This window comes from Eriocheir sinensis, chromosome 69 (genome assembly GCF_024679095.1).
Source record: "Eriocheir sinensis breed Jianghai 21 chromosome 69, ASM2467909v1, whole genome shotgun sequence".
Lineage (NCBI taxonomy): Eukaryota > Metazoa > Arthropoda > Malacostraca > Decapoda > Varunidae > Eriocheir > Eriocheir sinensis.
Genome location: NC_066577.1, coordinates 3,613,494 through 3,639,970, shown reverse-complemented (window position 1 = coordinate 3,639,970; position 26,477 = coordinate 3,613,494). Strand labels below are relative to the sequence as shown.

At 46.0% G+C, this 26,477-nt stretch overlaps 2 protein-coding genes across 3 annotated transcripts in view; one reads left to right on the top strand and one right to left on the bottom strand.

Moving 5' to 3' along the window:
* Nucleotides 1–2,713, bottom strand: part of LOC126988398 (uncharacterized) — a 32,093-nt gene extending 29,380 nt beyond the window's left edge. The window contains exon 1 of one of the 2 annotated variants that reach the window (XR_007741879.1): nt 2,252–2,713. The gene's annotated coding sequence lies outside the window, so the exon portion shown is untranslated. The remainder of the gene's footprint in view (nt 1–2,251) is intronic. The other variant, XM_050846463.1, reaches the window with a different exon arrangement.
* A 16,997-nt stretch (nt 2,714–19,710) lies between these two features.
* Nucleotides 19,711–24,073, top strand: LOC126988394 (uncharacterized). Its single transcript, XM_050846458.1, has 5 exons — nt 19,711–19,734; nt 21,872–22,004; nt 22,692–22,871; nt 23,096–23,205; nt 23,434–24,073. The coding sequence occupies exons 2-5, from the start codon at nt 21,887–21,889 to the stop codon at nt 23,467–23,469; spliced, it is 444 nt and encodes a 147-aa protein (XP_050702415.1). The 5' UTR covers nt 19,711–19,734; nt 21,872–21,886; the 3' UTR covers nt 23,470–24,073.
* Nucleotides 24,074–26,477: the final 2,404 nt, after the last annotated feature.

Below are 26,477 nucleotides of genomic sequence, written 5' to 3'. Positions count from 1 at the left end.
GTTTGTACTGCAAGGCAGCTATGAGGCTCAGTCTGTCTATAGAGCCCTGAGTGAAATAATAACATTGGACTTGGAAATAATCGTGAGGCCAGCGTGGAAAAATACACCCCTTGTGACATAAACACGCCTGTCTGCTTGTCAAAACCCCGTCGTACGTGCTAGAAATGTTGTAATTACCACCACACCGTGCCCTAAGTGCTCACCCGCTAGGAGCCGCTATTCCTAGGATTATCCCATTACTGAAATGATTACAACTTCCTATAGTCTACGGTGCCTGAGGTGAGAACACATCAGGCACACAGGGCACGCCCACTCTGGTGATGGCGAGTGGCGGACAGCTGATGCACCTGATTTGCCAGGGGTTGGGCAAAATCTGGCATCAGGTAGTCAGGTGGGAGGGTAGTGGGTGGAGCTTCTTCTCAGACACATTCTAACCTTTGGCTACATAGAGTATAATGACAGCACTGATCTAAGTATAGAAACACACCCAGACCCCAGTCGCCACCTGCCTGGTACAGTTGGGTCAGTTTAGTTTCCAGCCATACGTGCCTTCATTACCTTATAAAAGGGCTGACCTTAAAATCGGGGCGTAGCCACATCTCCTACGTGGCTCCAAAAATGAGGATACTGTCATATCTCCTACACTTCAGCAGTCATATCTCCTACACCAAAATGGTGCATGCGGCACATCTCCTACAGTCCTACACCAAAAATGGTGCATACGGCATATCTCCTACACATAAAATGGTACATACACCATATCTCCTACAAATATAATGGAGTACCCAGCGTTTGTCCTACACCAAAATGGTGTATACGGCATATCTCCTACACAAAAAAAAACAGTACCCAGCATATCATGGTCCAATGTCGTCTGTGGTGTGTTTACGCTAAACTCGTCTGAACTCGACTTGTGTCGACTTGGCAAGACTACAGTGTTGCCAAGTAGCCCAAAACAGCGGAAAAGTATAAAAACACGACTTGACTGAGATTCGACTCCTTGATAATGACTCCTGAGCGGGGTTCGAACCCACGCACCTATGATTCACCCGCGGGGTTCGAACCTACCGCACCAATCAGGCCAAGTATATTGTGAAAGAAATATATACAAGACTACACTTCTCTAACCTACACTACCCAATTTACTGTTCACACATGTAATAAACAACTTAGTCTAGTAACGGTGTCTGTATTATTAACTCTGTAATATCAAAACTGTATTGACTCCTGAGTGGGGTTCGAACCCAGCACACCACTCAGGCCAAGTATGAGACAGGCACCACAACAGGACCTTGTGTGGGAAATGTGACGGTATAGGTTTTTGTGTGTATGAAATACGCCGCATATTGTGTAGGAAGTGTGACCGTATTGATTTGTGTGTGTAGGAAATACGATGTATATGAGTCGGAAATATGCTGTCTGTAGAAAATACACCGTTTATGTGTCGGAATGTGACGGTATAGATTTTTGTGAGTTGGAGATACGCCTTATCCATGTCGGAGATGTGACGGTACCCTAAAAAAGTGAAATTTTGTAGATGTAACTTGTGGGAGTTATGCCATGTTGTGCTTTAGGAGATGTGGCACACCCCCTTAAAATCTACTATGTACCAAATAAATGTGTACCCACCTTGAAAGAACTAGGTGATGAATGTTTCAAATTTTATCATGGTTGAAGTGCAAGTATTTCTGTAACTATAATATAAAGGGGTAGCAGGTATTTTGAGGTGGAGCTAAACTACACATTAACCCTAATGAATAAATAAACAGCCACATCTTTTTACCCCAAGGGACCCCAGTGTGTCTTTTTACCCCAACGATCACCAGGCGTCTTTTTACCCTAATGATGCCCCTGGGTTACCTCAAAAATACCCCAGTGAACACAAATATCTTTTTACCCCAATGATCGTCAGGTGTCTTTTTACCCCGATGATATCTATGTTACCCCCAATGTACAGTGATGTGTCTTTTCACTTCAATGTCAATATCAATAGTTACCCCAATAATACCCCATTGTACAGTGATATGTTTTTTCCACCTGTAAACCTAAGGAACAGGGGAGTGAGTGCAGCTGTTGGGGCCAACAACCACCCAGGCCCCTCAAACAAGCCTACTGGCGCTATAGGCTGGCACGTTAAAAACATAACTGACGCGGCTCCTCTGTGGCCTCATAAACGGTCCTGACATGCCCCAGAACGTCTGATAGCGGGAGTCTATTATTACACTCGAGACCCAAGGCAACCAAAGCTAACCTGAGCTGCCCCGTCTTCCTGAGGAAGGCGCAGGTGAGGCGGATGACAGGTTCCTGCCGTGGTGGGTGGACGCCTGCCGCCGCCAGCAGCGTGGGCAGGTCAAAGGTGGGCAGCACGTCCAGGGCGCGGAGTTGGTGTCGGAGCAGCACTCGCTGGGAGTGGTGGCGTGGGCAGTGCAGCAGCAGGTGCTAAATGGTGTCCTCGACGGTCCTGCACCGGTGAGGGTCGGTGGAGGTGAGCGTTGTGTGGCCCAGGCGGAGGCGCGTCAAGGCCACGTCCAGGACGCGGGACGTTTTCCTCACCCAAGGCTGTGGGGAGGAGGTGGTGCGGTACTGGCCCATGGAGGTGGTGCAGAGGGTGTCATGGAGTGTGTCGTCCCACATAGAGTGGCAGGTGCGGGAGATAAGGCGTTTGGCGGTGGAGAGTGGCAGGGGGAGCGGCGTGATGTTTACCTCCACAAGGGTCATCTTGGCGGCTACATTAATATCAATGGGATAAATTGCTTCCTAATTCGAACAGCCCAAATGAACCAATAAAGTTCGAATCACAAGGCACCACTGTACATTACTAATGGCTTTACGAATGTGGACAAATCAAAATTATTTACAATCAATGACACTTTGCTAACGAGGAATAATGGCACAAAACTTAAGTGTAAACAAGTAAATTCAGACTGCACCAAATTTTTCTTTGCTAATATGTAGGAGTAGGCGTGGTCTGTGAAGCCTCAGTGTATTCAGATTAATCTATGGAGCACCGATCGAAAATGGTCTAGAAAATGTGTTCAGTTTAAGGAGGTGGGGGGGGGCGAGGGGGTGAAGTCCTTTCCGTTAGCTGTTAGGTAGAGGGTTGGTTTAGTTTAAAAATAATTCGTGACTATTGAGAGAGAGAGAGAGAGAGAGAGAGAGAGAGAAACCTCACTCGTTCGCCCGCATAAAAAACGGGTGTGAACGGCAGAGCGGGGCGGAGTGTGCTGCGGGGAACGGTGGTATTCCTGATATACGTGCTCCCCTAAAAGTAGATTTTTAACTGGTTTGTGCAGAAAAAAAATCTATCTCCACAAAAAAAGTAGTCATATTTTTCCCATGAAAATATAATCTGTGTCTTGAAAATAATACGCCTACTACATTTTTACTTTTTTCTTCACCAACATTGTAGTGCGAAAATGGAACAAACTCCCCGGTGCCTTATTCCTCCAGTGGTGCAGTGCAGCACGATTGTTCCTTAAAAAACAAGCTTGACCGACACTTCCTTCAACTTAATTTACACTAATTTTCTCTCCATATGCTAAGGTTTTCTGCAAGCAGGTAACGGAAAGGAAGCAAAGTGCCTTTACATTGATGGAACCTGTGTAGTGTGTGTGTCAGCCACGTGGCCCATGACAAGTAGTATATCAAGGCTTATGACGCCCAGGAGGCAGTGTAGGTAAGAGAAAGACTTCCCCAACTGCTGGCGATAATGTTTTACAGCGATAAGTATTGTTATGCCGGACGTGTTACTTGGGTTCCGTGTCGCCGTCAGGAGACTCCGTGGGAGGGAGATATGTAAACACTTTGCACAGCTTCTGTAGTTTTAAATATTCTTCCCTAGTAGTACACTTCACTCGGACTCTTCACTTACCACTAGCTTACTATGACTGGGACTGGCCCTCTCTCGCCCTCTTCTATATATATCTAGAACAGTACAGTCTAGAATATTACAGTATATTTCAGATCATACAAGAACATGTAGCAGAAATATATGCGAGTTGGCAACACTTCCCGCCTGGCGCCTGGCCGCGCCCCGTGGGGCGCGGACGGCTCGCCTTGCTCCCCGCCCCTTTGCTCGTTTCTCCGGGAGCCTTCTAGAGGCCTATGGTCGCCGGGGGAAGCTTCCAGCACAACACTATCCCCCCCTCTTAATTGTGATCGTCCCGATCACACACTTAACTATGTACAAACATAAGAGAATTAATCAAAAACATAATAATCGTCGTATCGCTGTGGACGCCTGCGTTGTCCTGTCTTCTGTTCGTTGCCTCCTGCGCGTCTGTCTCCTGGTGCGCCTCGTCGTCGTCCGCTTCTTGGGGTGTCCCTGGAACATCTGCCGAAGCCGGGAGGTTATCTCCCTCGGCTGAAAGGGCCAGGAGGCCTACGTCGTCGTCGACCTCCTCTCGGTCCTGGACGTCCCTTGCGTTTTCGTCGGCTGCTGGGTGTCTTTAGTTGTTCCAGGTGTAGTTTCCCGGACCGTGGTACCTCCATAGGCGGTTGACGTGGACAACTTTCGGCTTGGTCTTTTCCGTTCTCCGGATTCGGTAAGTCACGTCGGAGAGGCGTTCTAGCACAGTGTAAGGGCCTTCCCAGGGGCTCTGTAACTTCGGAGACTGTCCTTTCTTCCTCTGCGGGTTGTAAAGCCAGACTCGGTCTCCTTCCTTGAAGTCAACGTGGCTTGCCCTCATATTGTAACCGCGCTTCATGGCCTCCTCGGAGAACTTCAAGGCACCTCGGACTTGATGGTGCACCTTTTCCAGCCGTTCCTCTAGTTGACGGGCAAAACTGGAGGCGTCCCTTGGAAGGCTTTCCCCAGGAGGCCTTCCTGTCAGTAGGTCCACCGGCAATCGCAGCTCACGTCCAAACATCAGCTTTGCCAGTGAATACCCCGCAGTCTCGTGGGCGGCAGACCTGTAGGCCATGAGAAGCGCAGGCAGCTTCTGATCCCATGAAGACTGGTCATTGTTGCACTGCTTGGCCAACTCCTGGCCCAACGTCCAATTAAACCTCTCCACCATTCCATCTGACTGTGGGTGCAGAGGGGTGGTCCGTGTCTTCTTGATACCCAGAAGCTTGCAGCACTCAGCAAGGACTGTTGACTCAAAATTCCTTCCCTGGTCGGAATGGAGCTCGTTAGGCACACCGAAGCGACAGAAGAACTCCTCCACCAAAACCTTGGCGATGGTAGTGGCTTCCTGGTCAGGGATGGCGTAGGCTTCCGGCCACTTGGTGAAGTAATCCATTGTGACACAGATGTACCTATTTCCGTTCGTCGTCAGAGGCAAGGGTCCTGCTATATCCACTGCCACCCGTTCCATGGGGGCTCCAACCTGGTATAGTTGCAGTGGGGCACGGTGACGCTTCTTGGGGCCCTTCTTTGCACAGCACACCTCACACGCGTGACACCATTCTTCCACGTCCTTCCTCATGCCAACCCAGTAGAACCTTTGGCGCAGGCGACTCAGTGTCTTCTTTACCCCTAGGTGTCCGCTGGTGATGCTGTCGTGCATTTCTTTCAAGACGCCTTCCCGGGACTTCACAGGTAACACCGTGGACCAGTAGTGGTCAAGACCATCATGAGAGACCCAGCGTCGCTGCAACACCCCGTCGTCCATCCGAAGAGTGTCCCACTGAGTCCAGTAATTCTTGGTGGTAGGGCTTTCTCTCGAGATGATTTCCCACCCAGGTCGCGTTGACGACTGACTCAGCCACTCCATAATTGGTCTCAGATCTCGGTCCTCCCGCTGCAGTTTTCCCAAGTCTTCCCATGGCACTTCCGCTGTCTGTTCCACTTGGCAACCCGTCGTGGTGGTTCTCCTGCACATTGATATCTTCGGGGCATGTACAGGACAGACTGGTCGTTGCCCCCGTGAACCAGTTCTCCTTCTTCCCTCGCCCGAGTGGTGGTCCCTCGCCGGGGGCACATTTTTCCGACACTCATTCTTCCAGTGCCCCTTTTCTCCACAGGTCCAGCACTTGGGTCCTTCCCTGGGCTTCTTCTTAGCGCCACCTTCATATTCTTTCTTCCTCTTATAGCATTCGTTCTCCTTGTGCCCAACCTTCTCGCAGTACCAGCACGTTCCTTGGAACCTGTCTGTGTTGCTGACAGCGCCCTTTCGTGCCCTAAAGCCAGAAGTCGAGTCGTCCCTGAAGCTTGACAAGCTAGACCTAACAAAGGACTCAAACTCCATGGCACGTGCCAGAGCTTCCTGCATTGATGTTGGCTTAGCTTGGTTCACTTGTATCTTCAGCTGAGGGCTGTCCAGGGCATCGATGAATTGATCACGCAGCAAAACCGTCAGCAGGTCAGGGGTGGCACCTGGGTATGCCTTGTGCGCCATGCTCTCAAGGTCCTGAGCGAGTTCCTGAAGAGACTCGCCGCGCCTCCTGTTGCGGGTTCTGAACCTAACCTTGAAGAGCTCGTTCTGGTGCTTGGTCCCATATCGTTGCTCCAGCGCCTGTGCCAGCCCGCTGTAGCTGCCCTTTGTCGCATTGTCGAGCTGAGCAAGGACCTCCAGCGCCGCCCCTTTGAGGCTAGTGGCCAGCTGTACCGCGCACTCTTGGTCATCCCATCCGTTCCGAGCTGCCAACAGCTCAAACTGAGCGCGGTAAGCCTCCCAGGAGACCTTGCCATCAAACTCCTGAGGCTTCTTTCTAACAGGCGAACCCAGCAGACCCATGGGGCTGGCGGAACTTCTTGCGGGGATAAACCAGGCGAAACAGGGCTCAAACTACCCCGGACTTGCGTAGAAGGAGCATCTTGGGTACAACTAGCCCCTGCAGGCACTGGCTGTCCGTTTCCAGCCAAGCAGTCTTCAAGGGCCTTCACTCTGTCACTTACTTCTAGTATTTCTTTGTGTGTCGTCTCCCGTACCACCTCCATCTCTTGTTGAAGATTTGTGTGTTCTTTCTCCACTTCTATCAGGCGTTGTCCCAAGTTCGTGGTCACATCAGTCATTTCTCTTCGCACTGATTCACTTTCATCTTGTACTGCTTTTAGCTGTAGCTGTAATCCCGTGAAGCGATCTTCTAGCTGTTCTTTGAGTTCTTGGAGTGTTCCTTCTTGTTGTTGCTGTGCTCTTTCTTGTTGTTGCTGTGCTCTTTCTTGTTGTTCTTTGAGTTCTTGGTGTGCTTTTTCTTGTTGTTCCTTGAGTTCTTGGAGTGCTCTTTCTTGTTTCTCCCCCTGTAGTCTCAAGGCTTCCAAAAGTTCAGTCAACATGTCGTCCCTCTGGGCAGCTTGGGAACGAGTCTCCATGGCGAAAAACAAATGCCTACACTCCTGACACCAGTGTTATGCCGGACGTGTTACTTGGGTTCCGTGTCGCCGTCAGGAGACTCCGTGGGAGGGAGATATGTAAACACTTTGCACAGCTTCTGTAGTTTAATATTCTTCCCTAGTAGTACACTTCACTCGGACTCTTCACTTACCACTAGCTTACTATGACTGGGACTGGCCCTCTCTCGCCCTCTTCTCCTATATATATCCAGAACAGTACAGTCTAGAATATTACAGTATATTTCAGATCATACAAGAACATGTAGCAAAAATATATGCGAGTTGGCAACACTTCCCGCCTGGCGCCTGGCCGCGCCCCGTGGGGCGCGGACGGCTCGCCTTGCTCCCCGCCCCTTTGCTCGTTTCTCCGGGAGCCTTCTAGAGGCCTATGGTCGCCGGGGGAAGCTTCCAGCACAACAGTATTGTTAAATCCATCTATCACAGCAGCAAATCTAAAAGAGAATAAAGCACCCAGACTTGTGTGAAGTCTCTCGATACCCTCTGCGAACGCTGCCGCCTCTCAAGGTCGTCAGCAGCCCGCCTTGACATGCCTATATCACAGGCTGCGTGGGTTACTAAGTGCCTATACTGAGACAGTGGCTGATCGTAAGGCTAATACTCTCCTGCCACCTTACGGCACATTACAACAGCTAGTGACCAAATTATGGTAAAGTATAAGGGCGTAATGGTGGGTTGGCTACACCTGTTGATGTAGACACAAATTGTCTTTTATTTACTTTCCCAGAGCTCGCTGGCTGCTGGCTCCCTGCTGGCTGTTAGGGGAAGGTGTGCAGGTCTGACACAAGTGTGCTCAGTTTCAGTGGACGACCCGTATGGCTGTGAAACAGAAATACAAAAGAGAGCGTGTGCTAGCGTTTGAAAAGCGCGGCGAATACAGGGCCAAAAATGGCGTCCAAATCTTAGGTTGTCGGGGCTCTCTCTATCAAGGAACTCTGCCTGGGTGTGAGGGCACCCACTGCAGGGTTACCTCCCAACAGGGCCGTAGCCAGGACTTACATTTTGGGGCGGCTAGGCGCCCCTATCATGCTTTAGGGGGGGGGGGGGGGGCTGTATAAGATCGAGTGGATCCTGACAAAACGGGGGGGCGGGCAGGATGGGGGAGGCCTGGGTGAAGGTGGCCAGCAGAGCGAGCCCAAAATGCGGGGGGGCCTGGGAATTTAAAAGAATTTAACCATATGGGGGAATGGGCAATTTTTGAGGCCTAAGAAATGATATACAGGAAAAAGATATTACTACATTCTATAGTGCAAATTATGATTGGAAAAGACATCACTATTTGCTGAAAAAGATAAAAATAAAAATTATATAAAAAATTCATTACAGATGAATAATGTAGAAAAATGCTTTTGAGTGTGTTATTCACTGATGCACTTTGCTTAAGCTGGAAAAAAATCAGATTTAATTTAACATTAGCTGGATCATGAATGTTGGAAATAAGGAAAAAAAAGAATGTATTTATGCCATGGTACTATATCATATTAATTATTGATGCTAGTTTACATATATATATATATATATATATATATATATATATATATATATATATATATATATATATATATATATATATATATATATATATATATATATATATATATATATATCATTATGACGGCGCGAATTTTTGGTGATGCCAAGAAATCATTCAACTGCTGACATACATCAAAAATCTCTTTTACTATGTCCACTTTCTGACATACATGAACAACAACAAGGTGAAGTTGATGGTTAAAACAGTGTATGTATAATGTATGGGACATATCTCTCTGAACATGATCAGCGATTCGACGTTTTACCCCCGTGTTTGCCTGACATGACAGATGCACCATCACAACACTGTGCCAGTAATAGTTGAAGGTCGAGATCTTTCAATGCCTGCAGAAGCTGCTCAGTAAAATAGTCTGCGTCAAATCTTTCCAACTCATAGAGTCCGAGAAAAGTTTCAGTTGGTGGTCCATGCTTTTTGACAAATCTGATGACAACAGAAAGAGGCTCAACTCCAGCCGAATCTCTGGTCTCATCGCATTTAATTAATGGTGAACAACTCAGTGTCAGTCGTTTTTATCTCCTGTACACTTTTCTCCTTAAGACAACTGTGCCATCATTCCAATCACATCATTTTGAAAATGTGGAGATGTGTGCTTTGCATTTTCTGGAATTAATTTTGGCAAATTTTCCATCAATGTTCATGGTGTACTCCATCAATTTCATAAACAATCCTGAATGGAGTCCACCAATGACCTCTTCTCTCCCTCTGAATGGCAATTCATTTGTTGTGAGAAGTTTTATGATTTCAAAAACTCTGGAGATATATAGTTCCGGTTATTTTCTACTTGGGTACCACAGAGAGATTCAGGTGCATTGCCTTCTTTCTCAAACTTTTTACGATTTTCCCACGAAACCACAGCAAGCATATGGGACTTTGATGCAGTGTTTGGAAAACCCTTTTTCTTTGTCTGTTGCGCTTTTCCCGTTTTTGAAACCTGTTGTGAATACCTTATTTCGATCATTACCAGAAAGATACTATCGACAAGGAAAGCACAGCACGAATCTTTCTCCACAGAATATTCAAGCCAAGACAAGTCAGAGTACCATTAATTTGGTTTGGAACGAACGACTTTGTTTTCCAAACATAGTCTTCGGTGGGTTCACTACTTGAGATTGAGCAGGACTTTGGTCACCAAGATCGGACGGTGCCAGAGATTGAGCTATTCCACTAGAATCAGAGGTAGCCAACAGCTGATTTGAAGAGAAAGAATGCCGCTGAGAAGAGGGAGACTCAGTTGCAGACACTATCGCAGAAGCAACAGCCTCATCAGATGAAACTGTGGCTCTCTTCGTCCTTATCACAAAAGCATCCATTTTAGCTGTAATGGACACAAGATGTCAATTGTAAAACGAGCAATTTTGTTAGAAGACAAATATGCATATTATTGTGCTGGAAGCTTCCCCCGGGGTCTATGGGCTTCTGGAAGACTCCGGAAGGAGCGAGCAAGGGGCGGGGAGCAAGGCTCCGCCCGCGCCCCGCGGGGCACGGTCAGGCGCCAGGCGGGATCGAAGTGTTGCCAACTCGCCCAGATTTTTGCTACATGTTCATTCTTGTATGAATGAACATACTGTAACATTCTAGACTGTACTGTTCGGTGTATATATATATATATATATATATATATATATATATATATATATATATATATATATATATATATATATATATATATATATATATATATATATATATATATATATATATATATATGAGAGAGGAGTCAGTCACAGTCATAGTAAGTCATAGTCAGCTAGTAGTCAGTGAAGAGTCAGAGTGAATTGTACTAAGGAGGAATATTAGACTACAGGAGTTGTGCAAGGTGTGTTACTTGTAGCATCTTCCATTTGACACAAAACCCGGAACCAGGTTCGGGGATAAACCCAGACCCATGTCCGGGTTTTCGCGCCGTAAATGGAACGCATTTTTAGGCGGATATGTAAACAAACATTCTTCCTCTTCTTCTTTTGACCTGTCCTCCTCTCGGGCGTCTCTCCTGTTTATTCACACTTTTCCTTTCAATTGTGCTGTGTAGCTTAATTTTTCTTCACTGCAATATACTATCACACTTTACTTTTCAGTTTGTTGCTGGAATAACTTACTGACATTGCTTATCCGTGCACTTATTCAAGCATTTGTGCCCTTTTTTCCCAGCACTGCATCTCCATCCAACACGTACCGTGCGATGGCCCCGTTGTCCTCCTCCAGCCTCTTAGCCCACTCCTCCCTGGTGCTACTAATAACTCCCCTCTCTGCCTCTCATGGTTGCTGCATTCTACTATTGGGTGTTCCACTGATTCTTTCTCCCCTGTCCTACAGCTACAGTTCTGGTTTCCCCCTTCCCTATTCCTGCCATTTAGCTGCGGGGTTCTCGTTCTTGCTTTAAACATCAGCTTGCTCCCCCAGTCTCCTACATGCCAGTCTACTCCCTCTAGCTTCTGTGTCTTGCTGTACCATCTTAATGTCGACTCTTTTACTCTAAAATTCATAGGCCCAGCCTAGGCAGATGGCACACCACCTGTTCATCTTCCCTTTTTTACAACAAAGAAGGCAGCTCAAGGGCACAAAAAAAGAAAACAATAATAAAAAAAGCCCGCTACTCACTGCTCCCAAAAAATAATTAAAAGAGGTGGCCGAAAGAAAGATCAATTTCGGGAGGAGAGGTGTCCTGACACCCTATCAGGCTGATGGATAAATGGGTTTTCTGGGAAAGCAAACACTTTTAACTTAGACATTAGATACTTGCCTGTGTCCCAGGGTAATAGGTTCTCACTTGACACAGGCTTAAGGGCCAGAGACAAATAAGCGCTGATGAACAACACACTTGTGAGACCAACACTAGCATGCTGCTCCACGGTGTGGGATCCTTACACACACACACAAACATTTATAAGCACTAATCAACACCAAGGTGGCTCGGTTCATTATAAACAATGAACTTGAACACCAGGCATCATAACACAGATCAAACAACAGATTAATATGTAACCTCTTCACATGTGCAGACAAGCACACACTTAAAATTCTGTACAAGATCACATACACTTACATTGACATTGACCCACACACATACTTACGGGACGCAAACAGTCAGCGTACTCGGAACACACTCAGCCAAAAATACCAAACATATCACACAAACACTGACACATGTACGGACTCATACTTTCCACGCACCACACGTGACTGGAACAGCCTCCCCCTACAGACTTTAGACTGCGGTACAATAGACTCATTCAGAAAACAAATACACACTCACTTGTCACAACACACCAAGACTAACTAGTAGTACACCTATTCATTTCCCTTCCCTACACACTCGGCACCCCAGTTCCCCCAGCAGCCAACACAAATATCCGTGTTATGCACCTGTACTGGTGCCCTGTGCATTACTTGTCAAGATCAAGACAACACACAGCTTATCAAATGCCTCCAACCTTACCTAATGATAATACTGCTGAACTATAACTCCCTCATTCACTCAGCACAAATAGGGTCATGAAAATCAAGATCAATTCTATCCTCCGGCATATGAAAATAAAGCAAAACAAATGCATTTATTTAACTAATAAAAACATTGAGCACAATTATCAACAGGCACAAAAATTGTTTTTTTTTTATTACACCGATTAATCAAGAAAGAAACTGAATTTCAAGACATTGCTGGGTTCCCAGGTGTGATTGGGGACATTGATGGAACACGTTGACGCGAAATTAAATAATACACGAAACTATCAATAATGATTATCATAACTGGGAACATGTTAACTTTACAGTTTTGACTCACTCTAAGATCAGAAGAAACTAATAATCACACCTACAGAGTTTGTGACTTGAGCAAGTTGATAAATCCTGCCAGGAGGTACTCAGAATGAAAGGCGGCCCTGCGTGGAGACTTGTCCGGAGGGACCCTCGGACTTGGCATTGTAGGGTGGGTGAGGCGACACCCCCCCCCAGCATATGCCATCTTTGATAGATGACTGTATATTGATAATCCAAATTGGATACTTTCTACAACAATTGAAATACTATTCATGCCTTCAAATTATACCTCGGCAACAAAAATATGATGGAATATAATTTTAAACAAAACTTGTCATTTAGGAAACTTAACCTATTTGGACCTATAGCCGCATTATTAGCTATCTTGTACTTATCTTGAACCCGCGACCAGCATGACGGGAGAGCCACGGTAAATCTCAAGAATTACCACTCCACCCCCTCCACCACCCCAGCCCTCCCTACCCCCCAAGACAAACCTGGGGACCTGTGGGGAACTGGGGTATTGGGGGGGGGGGGGCATATCACTGAAAAATGGCCTTCCAAAATTTCCCTGGAAAAATCCCTAAATCAGGAAAAATTCCCAAGTCTCGAAAGTAAGGAAAGTCCCTAACGCATACTCTTGTAGTCTATTCCAATATGACCTAGCATTCAATCTGTTGACAAGTGTCAGGCATCTCATCAGATGGTGGGCATACTGCCCCCCTTCCCCTCTCCCCCCACCGCCGCCCTCCCAATCCGTCCCGCGGCGCGTAAGTTTTGACGGGCCACGCCACATGTCAAATATATTTAAACTACTCCAACCGAACTTTACGACCTGCGCGCACTGACTTAGGAACTAGTTTGTAGGGTGCACTGCAAGGCAGGTATGAGGCTCAGTCTGTGTATAGAGGCGGTTGTGAAACAATAACAATGGACTTAGAAAATCCGAGCCACCTAACTCTATAATTAAAGAGGCTTGCCCCCCTGGCCCCTCCCCAAGGTAAAACGTATACGAAAATGCATTATAATAATAATTCTTTCACGTGCTAAATTAATACGAATATTGGTTTGGAGTGGTTATTCTTAAGTTTTGCCCAATTGATTACCATTTAAATATAATATTGAATTGTTACTGCTTCACTCATTGATAATCTAACCTAACTGGTATTTTTTTGTGATATCAGTGACCCAAATAACACAAAGTCACTGAAACAAACGATTCATCTTTACATTATGCAGAAATGGGGGTTACCAATGATGATGAAAATTAACTGGGTAGGTAATGATAATAAATCAACATGTATCGGCAATAAACACGTCAGTCACTGTAAGGTAAAGGTAAAGTTGGGGGCATATGCTATAGCAGCGCGTGGCCTCGGTGCTCATCTCCGTCGCATTGGCCCTTGAGCCTGTGGTGGGAAGGAGCCCATTACCCCGGGACACAGCGCCAATGTAACACCCGGGTGGGTGCTATTCTGTATAAAACGCAGCCGTCGCGCAGGCTGCTCGGCAGTGGGGTCCCTCCGGGTCACCCAGATCCTCTAAAATGGGTGCAGGCTGCGGCGTCAGCTGATCGGTTCCGCTAAATGGAACACGCCAGATCACGACCCAGAAACGGGTTATGCTAAATGGAAGATGCTAATAATCTCCCTCCCACTGAGTCTCCTGACGTCGACACGGAACCCAAGTAACACGTCCGGCATAACATTTGGCGTCAGGAGTGTAGGCATTTTTTTTTCGCCATGGAGACTCGTTCCCAAGCTGCTCAGAGGGACGACGTGTTGACTGAACTCTTGGAGACCTTGAGACTACAGGGGGAGAAACAAGAAAGAGCACATAAAGAACTCAAAGAACAACAAGAAAGAGCACAGCAACAACAAGAAAGAGCACAGCAACAACAAGAAGGAACACTCCAAGAACTCAAAGAACAACAAGAAAGAGCACAGCAACAATATCGTTTGATAAAGTTCCACACCATAAATTACTTTATAAATCACAATAAACTTGAATTACAGGTATTGACGGTCAAGTGCGCCTTCACGAGTGAGACTCCACCTACGTAGGAGGGGCTTCGGCATCAGCCTAAATAAAATAGACTATTGTATACAAAGACGGGAACGGAAGGCAGGAAGGAAGGGGAGAGCGTTAAATGACTCAGTACATATATACAGAGAGGGGCGGAAGGAAGGAAGGAAGGGTTGAGCGCTAAATGACAGCTTCGAGCAGGCCCTTCCGGTAATGCGCTAAGGCGAAGAATAGAAACAGCGTGTCATGATGAGTGCGCGTGAGCGTGCAGGCGTCCTTGTTGGGAAGGAGAATGGGCAGCAGGAAGGCAGTAATTTGTCCCCTTCCCTACCAGTGCTTACTTGCAACACGCCAGGATCTAAGGCCCAACAAGCACCGTGCCGACCCGAGCGGGTCAGCCCTTGCCCTTGGGGATGTGTAACCCGTAAATGATCCCCAAAATGACCCTTGAAGGTAAAGGTCGGTATTTTTAGACGCTTCCGCCTCACATTTCCAAGTTCCGAACATGAGATTAATCGGGTTGTCTTGTGTGTCTTTTCATGTTCATGGTAGAAGGGTCAAACTACCACCAGGGTCATTAAACTACCTCTGGAAATGCCTCAAACGCCTACGAAAGCCTTGTCAGACATGTGGGCATGGGCGCCCAAATACTTGATAATATGGACTTCAGGTCGGTATTCTTAAAAGCTTTCTTCTGTTACACCAATGATTTCTAAAGGTAAAAAAATCGGTTATAAGCGCGCTCCTGTGAGTAGAGCAGAAACTTCGTCTAACTATTTATAGTAAAACCAGTTTTACCAAATCGGTTTGCCGTTGGCTACCGGGGTCTCCCTCCTTACCACTCTGCCACATCTGTCTCCAATCATTGGATTACAGCCTAGATGCGAAGTGTATACAGGCCTCGCCTTTACTCTCTCTCTCTCTCTCTCTCTCTCTCTCTCTCTCTCTCTCTCTCTCTCTCTCTCTCTCTCTCGCTCGCCCGCTTTCTGCTTATAAGAAAACTTTAGGGTGCATGCACAGAGAACGCTGGTTTTCTCGGGCCAGTAACCAAAGCCGATCGACCTGTTCGGACTCGCGCTGGCTTCTGGCGCTGGTAGGTGATGCTCGCGCGAGAAAAGCAATGTTCTCTGTGCACGCACCCTGATATATTCTGTGCATATTTATTTCTATATTAAGGCTCGAGTTCATAGATTCCACAGAATTAAGAAAATGAAAAACGGCTGACTTTACGTACGACCTGTCAACCACCACCCAGGACCCCAAAATGCTGCGATTCACGCCAACCGCTTCCCGAGCACTTGGTCATGCATGCGATCGAACGGCTACCGGCAGTCGTCCAGGTGGCTGGACGACAACCGCGGTAATTAAGACTCGCACCTGGACCTTGACCTCACACTTGGACCCGTACCAAGAGTCATGAATTAAGGTTTAGCGACGAAGATCAGACGGAAGGACGATGCGTACCTAGAATGACAGTCACTAGCATTTTTGGAACGAAGGTCTGCGAGAGAGACGAAGGGAAGGCAAGGTCTAACCGCATCTTCCCTTTTACCTTCGAGGAAAATTATTTATATTTTCCAAATATGGCGTGGCAAATAGTTGTGGTTGAGTTAAAACAACCTGAGAAAATATTTTCCCTAATTGGAAAGTTATATTATAGTTACAGCGAGTATGTTTGTCTTGTTTACAACAACAGCAAGCGCCTTCAAAGCACAGAGGCACCAGCCAGCAGGCGGGAACCTTCGTAGCTCAAATTCTCGAATGATCTTTGGTTTTTCAAATTCTTTGATTGATAGCTCATTTCAGTTAAGACATCTGGCTCTGCAAATGCAAATAAAGGGTATCTTATTATTTACTGCATATAAATAACAATTAATAATGGGAAAAACACATGAAATAGTAAATAATAACTGTTGAAGGCGAAGCTAGGCTATTTCGAATATTAGGCAACCCATGTTATTGATACATGCAACACATCAAAATTCCTAATGTATAGACACTTGCAGAGTCGTATGTCACTTTATATACCTGAATGAGATGAAATATGAGTATCTGAAAGGCTATAGATCGTTCGCGTATGATCAGACTACACTGTTTGATATAGAAGTTGTTTCTTAGTGTCCTTGTATGGTATATTATAGCTGCAAATTAATCTTCTGTTTGCGGTTCATATACGATGGTTTGAGGCCCCCCCTTAGGACATAAATTGCGCCCTTTCAAAGATTCACTGAGGTCTGGGGGGGGAAGTATCATTCCTGTGAACACTACTACTGGCCTACTAATTATAATGATAATAATAATAACAATACTACTACTACTACAATTACAATTACCAACTACTACTACTACTACTACTACTGCTACTACTATTAATAATAATAATGATAATAATAATAATAATAATAATAATAATAATAATAATAATAATAATAATAATAATAATAATAATAATAATAATAAACATACAAAACAAATAAAAGAAATTGCGAACATTATCGTATTTGTATTTGTAAAGAAAAAAAAATGCGCGTCAAGCAGCGCCAGATAGATTCGGTGAATTCAAATCCAGTAACAGATCCTACCCTGAAAATATATATATATATATATATATATATATATATATATATATATATATATATATATATATATATATATATATATATATATATATATATATATATATATATATATATACATATATATATATATATATATATATATATATATATATATATACATATATATATATAATTGTATGGTATGGCGCCCATATTGTATATCAGCCCCTTCACGGTTATTATCAGCAGTCACAGTAATGTTATTACCAAGTTATGTTACACATTTCTCTTTCTTAATTCTGTAAATTATTTGGGAAAGCAACAAAGCTATAGGTAACATATGAGAGGAAGAGACAGGTGTTGGGACTGTGCAGAGCAGAGGGAAGGAAAGGACCAGCGGGTGCCAACGCCAAAACGGACTCGCCAATCTGGTTTCACTAAAGGGGCCGTATTCTTATCGGGCTCCCATTATGACTGTTTTTCAAGTCCACAGAGAAGATCAATCGGACTTTCATGGGTGATTTTCCCGTTCAAGATGCAGAAGTCAGGTAAAAATATCACCAGCATGATCACAAAACAGTCCATGAAAATCCCAGCAACTTCTGAGAAATAAAAATAAAAATGACGCCTTGAAGTTCGCCTTGCCAAAGAAAAAAATATATAAGAATTACAGAAACAACTCAATCATGTATTTAAATCCACAATATCTAAATTCCCAACCCAATTGAACTTCGTCAAAAAAGATAAACTTCAGTTCTGCTGCTAGTGCCTACCGCCCACAGGGCCACTGGGACCTGCCTGAGCTGGTGGGCTGGTTCATTAACAATAATGTTCTTTCAGCTGTGATTAGTGAGTATCCTGCATTTGCCCCTAGATTGTAGTTCATATGTCCAGTCCCTTATGTCTGCTTCCTTAACTAAATCAAGGCCTTTATTTTTTTAGCACTTGTCCCCTACCATTGTATCTTTTTAGTTTCCTGGTGCTACTTACGCATGTATCCTTAGTTGTATAATCACACTCTGTACTGCCTGGGGGTTGGGATGGCATGCTCCTCCCTTCTCCTTTTCTGTTTACTTGCAACAATGAACTGTCAATCAAAAATACGTCTTACCGAGAAATGAAAAAAAGAAAAATCGACACAAATCTAAGAAAGTAAATATTTATACAAGTCCACATAATTTTCGTTCCTAACAAAACATTTCAGTGTACTTCAAAATATATGTATAAAAAAACACTAACAAACACGGTACTACACATCAACGCAAAGCTAGCAAGCCAACACACACACACATTCACTCCCCCCCGCCCCCCCCCCACACACGCACACACACACACACACACTCAACGGCCACTAACATAACCCTGAAGAAAAAAGAAATAATAAAGGTCTATATTATCAAACTCTTCCAAGCCTTAGGGTCATATTCATTCCGGCGCCCAAGTACATACATTTAACAAGGCTTTCGTGGGATTTGCGGGCATTTCCAGGGGTAGTTTTTTTATGACCCTGGTGGTAGTCTGACCCTTCCTCTGTACCGTGAACGTAAAGAAACACCCATGGAGACGCGTTTGACCTCTTATTTTGCCTTTAGAAATGATGGATGCAAGAGAAGGGAGCGTCTAACAATATCGACCTTAGTCCACATATTTCAAAAGGCTCTCGCAGAAGTTGTCGGGGTTCCCATGGGCGGTTTTCTGAGCCTGGCGGAAGTTTTACAAAGCTTCAGCGCCATGAACGGAACAAACACTCGTGAGAACCCAACTTAGCACCTCGATCTCTGGCCCTGAAAAACGCTCGTAACAAGAGCCCCGGACCTAAGTCTATACCAAGTCAAGTCACTCTGCTTCAAAACTGGGAGCGTACGCGCAGGAGGCGGTTTTGGGGCGGAACAGCGGGATGACGTCACTTGGAGAGAAAAAAAAAAAAAAAAAAAAAAAAAAAACGCCAGTTCAGGGGTGACTAAAGTTGGGACCGTATGTGCACTCTGGATGTGCATTCTCGCCTCCTTTCACAGCGCGTTCAGGCAAGCCACTGACGAAGAAATATGTCTTTTTATTGTGCTATTGCGCGACTGTAATTTCAATGACTACAAACGGCGGTGTGGGGTGTGAGGGAGGTCATGTTGAAGTGATTGATTGAAATTAGTCCGCCTTTCCTCGTTTTCTCTAAATCCCTGTTTCTACATTCTCTAGTTTGGCTCCAAGCAGTGTCACGCATAAACCACGCCTCAGCCGTGTCTCCTCCCACAAACCTGCGTATGACTTGACTTGGTGTATATAGGCTTAGCCCCGGACGTTTGATAATACGAGTGAGAGATGCAAGTAAAACCACAGAGAACCACCGCCTCGCCATCTCCTCCGAGCAAAGCGGAACTAATCCATCACATTGTACTCGTTTCTGATGAGTCATAATAGAACGCTTAATTGCTCCAAACTTCCTACATGTCCCCCCAACCCGGCCGGACTCTCCCACCTCTCCCCTCGCTGGAGAGTATAAAACACCACCACACCGCCATTCCGTCACTATCCCGTGTCCAACTCTTCAGGTGAGCTGTACACACACACACACACACACACACACACACGTGAGGAGAAAAAGGTCGGTACTAGACGTTTCCGCCGCTCAAATAAACTATTCCCAAAGGTCAAAAAGAAGATCAGTCGGGTCCTTTTCAAATATGTTTCTTTAGGTTCATGATACAAAAGAAAGGTCAAACTACCACGAAGGTTATAAAACTACCCCCTTGAAATGACCCAAAATTCTATGAAATCTATCAATCAATCAGTCAATCTGCTGACTGCTCTTCTGAACTTGCTAACTGCATATCACCCCCCCTCCCGTGGCCCCGCTGCACTCGACTTTCTACTCAAGCTCATCCCTATATTGTCCAATGACTTCCTAGCGAGATTCACCGTTGTTCTGAACAACGCTACCAAGGTATGTGAAATTTACGAGATCTCAGTGCCCTCGCCACACGTATGTACAGACTGCACTGTTTCATCTATCAAGCCTCCAAACCTTGGTCTTGGCCCAGGAGACCTTAAATCCTAAGGGCTTCGTCTCCAGCGACTCCGCCAGGATTACTGCATCATCGGTAAAAATGAGGTCAGTGACCCTGGTATTGCCAATGGATGCTCCACAATGACTAGTTCACAACTCTGCCAAGTGCCAAGTTCATGCAAGTGTTGAAAAGCGATGGTGAAAGGACACAGCCCTGCCTCACTCCCGCATTCACGGGAAAGAAGATGGACAAGTCCCTCCCACATTTCACAGCTCTGTCAGTCCCAGAATACAGGCCAGTCAGCAAACCAATAGTCCTTGCAGGAATCCCTCGGAGTGGCAGGAGATCCCAGAGTGCCTCGCGATGCACTGAGTCGCACGCCTTCTTGAGATATCGACATAGGCCGCGAGTATCCCCTGTCGAAACTCAAGTCGGCGCTCCACCAGTACACAGTACGAAGCGCTAGGAGCCTAGGATACGGGCAGTTGTTGACTTGCCAGGCGTAAACCCCAGACTGTTCAGGTCTCTGCAGCCTCAGCAGCTGGCTGCGAATTCGCATCAGCAATAGATGGGCAAGTATACCTTGCCTGGCACACTGAGCAGTGTAATATCACGGTAGTTGTAGCAGTCTTAAATGTATCCTTTCCCTTTCCAGATAGGGACGACCAACCCCTTCTTCCAGTCAGGAGGAATGATACCAGAATGCCACACGGCACTCAAGACCGCATGCAACCCGCGGATCATGGCCTCACCCCCAGCTTTGAGCAGCTCCGCACTGATATTACAGATGCCAGGTGCCTTTCCACCTCTCAACTTTGCCACAGCCTCTCTGACCTCGGCAAGAGAGGGCGGGTTTTCGTCGATGGGTGGAATGGCATCCGCCACACGCAACCCAGCAATTGGAAGATGCCCACTTGGAGGCTCCGCCGTGTAGGCTACAACTGCTCAAAGTACTCAGCCCAACGAGCCCTCTGACCATCTATGTTCGACACAAGGCAGCCATCAGCCGTTCGGATAGCGCTCACCTGAGAGGGAGAGGGAGCGGAGCTTCTTCAAGGCTCAATAAGCGGGTCGAAGGTCATTCGCATTTAAATGGCTCTCGACTTTCTCAGCGAGACACTTGACATACCTCTCTTTTTCTTTCCTCTAGAGAGCCCTAGTTCTACGCGACAATTAAGCCCTACATTGGTCCCGATTCCCAGCAAGTCTAGAAGCGCGACTCACCTTGATATTCTCCAGCGTCTCTGCCGAGGCAAATCCACTCCTAGATCTCTGGCGCACTCCATTGCACTCCTTGGAAGTTTGCAGTCTCACGTTTGAAGGTATCCCAGTTCTACAGGGTCCTCAAGAGAGCTGAGCACTGCGAACCGATTTGAGACTGTCACTGCATACTCCTGAGCACATGCCAGGTCCTTCAGCCACTCGAGATGGAACACAGCTAGTAGTGTTGTATCTCGAGATTCTTCTTAACCTGACATGAAGCTTGAGTGTTGCAACAACAAACCTATGATCAGTTGCAAAGAATCCATAAGTTCCAATGAAAACCCCCATGAAAGCCTTATCAAATATGTGTTTGGAGCCGAAATGTTTAACAATACAACCCAGAGAGAGAGAGAGAGAGAGAGAGAGAGAGAGAGAGAGAGAGAGAGAGAGAGAAAGTAACACCTTCCCCGTTCCCCAGCCCCTTGCAGTAACAATGAAGGCCCTGGCGTGTGCGTCTGTGGTGGTGGTGGTGCTGCTGGCCGGCGTGCAGGCTCATTCCCCCCCTGGCGGCCGTGGCACAACCTATGCGAGACTGTTCCTTGACTATTTCCGTGAGTATTGGGGAGAGAAAGTCGAGGGGGAGTAATGATGTGATTGGATGGTAACTCGGTCCATATTCTTAAACGTATCATCAGGCTCCCATTACCACTTTTCTCCAAGGTCACAGAATAGATTAACCTGGTTTTCATGAGTGATTTTTCCGCACAAGATGCAGAAGTCGGCTAAAACTATCACCAGCATCACAAAACAATCCATGAAAATCTCAGCAGCTTCTAATTGAGGCTTTTCGAACAGAGCAACTGAGGCGACGATATACGTTTAAGAATAAACATGTTTGAGGTTACCGTCTCCTGCAGGAAAGGTTGGATGATGAGGTTATGAATGGCTGCTGATAGGTTTGTGTGTGTGTGTGTGTGTGTGTGTGTGTGTGTGTGTGTGTGTGTGTGTGTTGCCACCACCACTATAGTGAAACCAGATTGATGAGTCCGTTTTGGTGTTGGCTTCCGCAGGTCCCTGTCTCCTCTCCGCTCTACCACACAGTCCCAACACCTATTTTCTCCCCCTCATATGTTAGCTATAGGTAACAAACGAAAGGAAGAGATAGGTGTTGGGGCTGTGTGGCAGAGCGGAGAGGAGAAAGGGACCTGCGGGAACCAACGCCACAAACGGAGTTGCCAAGCTATATCTGTGTTTCACCATATCACCGATACCGCCATGTCGCTCCTCCCCTACACCAGTGTCTGAGTTCTGCGAGGGCATCGAGGACACGTGCCAAGAGAACATATGGGACTGCTTGAGGAACAACAAGCCCGAGCCGATCCAAACGGAGGAGCAGCTCACCGCCCTCAAGAACAACCTGACAGCCTGCGCAGAGGGTATGAACGACACCGACGCCGACTTCTCCGACCTCACCCTCGGTAAGGCCTGTCCACCGATGCCAGATTATCATACTCGGAGGATCGTATTTACCGGTTTCTGGCCCATAACTGTTGCCAAGAAACACATAAAAGTAACCATTTTAACGATAACTATGTATGAAGGCAGTTATTGGAAATAGTTGCTGAGGAGTGGAACGGTCTGATAATATTGACCTAACTAAAGCGTTTTTCACCTCTTCCCCCTCCCATCCCCGGTGCTGCAGCCACCCTCAAGCAGCGGTCCAGGCTAGGTGAGCTCTTCAACCCTGGCTATGGCGTTAGCAGTGAAAACGTGGGCCCCCTCATCAGGTGCATGATGGAGAAGGACGGCAAGGTGTGTCCCTGATATGTGTGTGTGTATGTGTGTGTGTGTGTGTGTGTGTCTCTCTCTCTCTCTCTCTCTCTCTCTCTCTCTCTCTCTCTCTCTCTCACCACCACCACAATCCCCACTTTTATCTTTGCTATTACTAATACTATTACCTACTACTACTACTAATAATAATAATAATAATAATAATAATAATAATACCACCACCACCACCATCTCTTCACTCACCCACAGCTCGAAACCATCAAGACCTGCACCACCGGAATCTAAGTTCCTTCTGCTGCCGCCAGGAGTCCGCACAAACCCCTTGAAGGACTTCCGATGAATACACAACAGACCCAAGGACCCCCTACAGGACCATGAACTGAAACCCCTGCCTCTCTCTCTCTCTCTCTCTCTCTCTCTCTCTCTCTCTCTCTCTCTCTCTCTCTCTCTCTCTCTCTCTCTCTCTCTCTCTCTCTCTCTCTCTCTCTCTCTCTCTCTCTCTCTCTCTCTCTCTCTCTCTCTCTCGTTTACTTTCAATAAGCGCAAACTAAAAAACAAAGCAGCGACAAAATTAAGAACCAAAGAAAAAGAAGAAAAAAAATCCATCAACTGTGTCACCAGCTAATTCAATAAAGTGAAGTAGAAGAAGATGAAAAAGAAGAAGAAGAAGAAGAAGGCGAAGAAGAATCCATCCTGTGTCACCAACTGGCAAAGGCTACCAGCTACAGATGCACTAACAAACACAACAGTAAAAACAACAACAAAAATAAATAAACTTCACACAATCAACTCGCAACAAATTCAAGTCGTGAAGTTTTTTGTTCATTGACCTTGATCCTATTCGCTAAAATCGCACCTCTTTCAAAATCAATAAACGTTATCTGCTGCTTGTATGTGTTTCTCTTTCACTTGATCATCGTCATCGTCTTCATCAACCATTATGAAGCCTCCCCAGCACAAAGGGCGGTATTCTCAGACGCTTACGCCTCTCACATCAACTATTTCCAAAGGCTACAAAGGAGATGCATCGGTTTCTAATGGGTGTTTCTTCACATTCGCCGTACAGCAGAAGGGTCAACCTACAACCAGAGTCAGGAAACTACCCCTGGAAATGCCCAAAACTCCAATGAATGTCTTGTCAAATGTGTGTGCTTGGGTGACCATATGCTTAAGAATACACACTTTTGACCCTTCATCTTTACCACAAACCTAAAAAGATGCTTAGGAGAACCCGACTGATCTCTTTATGTGGACAGGAAATTGTTGTGAAAGGCGGAATTGTCTGCAAGTACCGACCAGAGAGTAGGATCTTTCATGTAGAGTTACGTTAGAGAAGGGAGTGTGTACATATAACAAAGTACACTATAAATTCCAAATTCTATGACCCCGACACCCTTAACACAAAGAACAATTAAAGTTAAAGGGGATAAAGTAGATATATTGTAGGACCATCCATGTTAGGTTGGAGAGGGGAGTATATACACTAAGTTCCAAATTCCATGACCCCCAACACCCCTTACACAAAGAATAATAAAAGATAAAGGGGACAAAGTAAAAGATATATTGTAGGACCATCCATGACAGGTCAGAAAGGGAAGAGTATACACATAACAAAATGCTAAAAAATTATAGAATGTCTGTGAGTAATGGCCTCTTAAGTGTTTGAGAATATGGGACAGGCCTCAATTGGAGTATGCGGTGCAGTTTTGGTCTCGTTACCCTGCCCAGCAAACTCTCAAGCAATCACTAGACTCTTAAAACTACCCAGAAGAGAAAAGAACCAAATCTTAAGATATATTCAGCCGACAGGAGATGTGGAATATGCTGTGCTAAGAGGAGGATGAATGTGAGGTTTGTAATCACTAGGAATTAAAAAACACAGACCAAGTGGTTTCTCCAGATTTACAGAACAAAAGTAAAGTGGACTACTCTGCACAATGTCTGGCAACTCTGTACAGTATAAGGGTCAGGGTAGCAGCAGAGGCCCACCAGCACTGACCCCTGCAGCACACCACTGTAGCCAGACACTGTTACTCTGCACACTGTTCAATACTAAGTAGCACGGACTCAGCACTGACCCTGCAGCACACCACTGTAGCCAGACACTGTTACTCTGCACACTGCTCAGTACAAAGATCAGGTTAGGGACCCAGCACTGACCCCTGCAGCACACCACTGTAGCCAGACACTACACATTGCCTGGGTAGGAACCTGGCTAAGAAGCATACTGAATCCAAGGTGCATATTCTTAAGCATATTGGGTTACTAGTATGACAAATTCCCAAGGCCACAGAGAAGATTTACTGGGTTTTCATAGATAATTTTCCCATTCATGATGCAGAAATCTCGTAAAACTATCACTAGGATCACCAAACAGCCCGTGAACATCCCAGTAACTTCTACGAGGATTTTTAAACAGGCGAACTGAGGTGCTGATAGGTTTAATAATACTGGGCAAAGGGTAATGTGAAGCTGTTGGCAGCCCTACTGGCACAACAAAGCCACCTTCAAACTTCACTCCATGGAAAAAAAAAATACTAAGTAATGTTGAAGCTTCTATTTGGTTCCTGAGGCAGCCAAGTCATCCTTCCCCCAGCTCTCCCTCACCCCAGGATGGCCTGCATAATACTCTACACAGGCTCACATGCTCCACACTTGACCCCTTCTGCTCTCAAGCCCATATTCTTACATGTCTTGGCACCTCAGTTTGCCCATTTGAAAAGCCTCTCGTAGAAGTTGCTGGGATTATCGTGGACTGTTTTGCATTTCTAGGGATAGTTTTAAACGACTTCTGAGCCATGAGCAGGCAGACCCATGAAAACCCAGTTGATCTTCTCTATGGCCTCGGGATATAGTTGTACAGGAACCTGATGATACGTTTAAGAAAGTGGACCTGAGCCAGACCCATGTTGTGCACCTCTACCTCTCACCCACACCATCCATCTTTTTAACCCACAGACTCTTCTCAAACAACCCATTGCCTCAGCATGTGTCCTTGACTTGTTTCTAATTGCTGACCATGGTACCAATAGGCTTTCTTCGGGGGAACGGGTGCGAAGGGAGCGCCATACCTGGGGAGGGGAGAGCTCACTGGGACGGACGGGGCGGGCTTACTGGAGAGGGGAGGGGTTACTAGGACGGACGGGGAGGGGTTACGGGGAAGGAAGGGGAGGGGTTACTGGGAAGGAAGGGAAGGGGTTACTGGGAAGGAAGGGGAGGGGTTACTGGGAAGGAAGGGAAGGGGTTACTGGGAAGGAAGGGAAGGCGTTACTCGGAAGGAAGGGGAGGGGTTA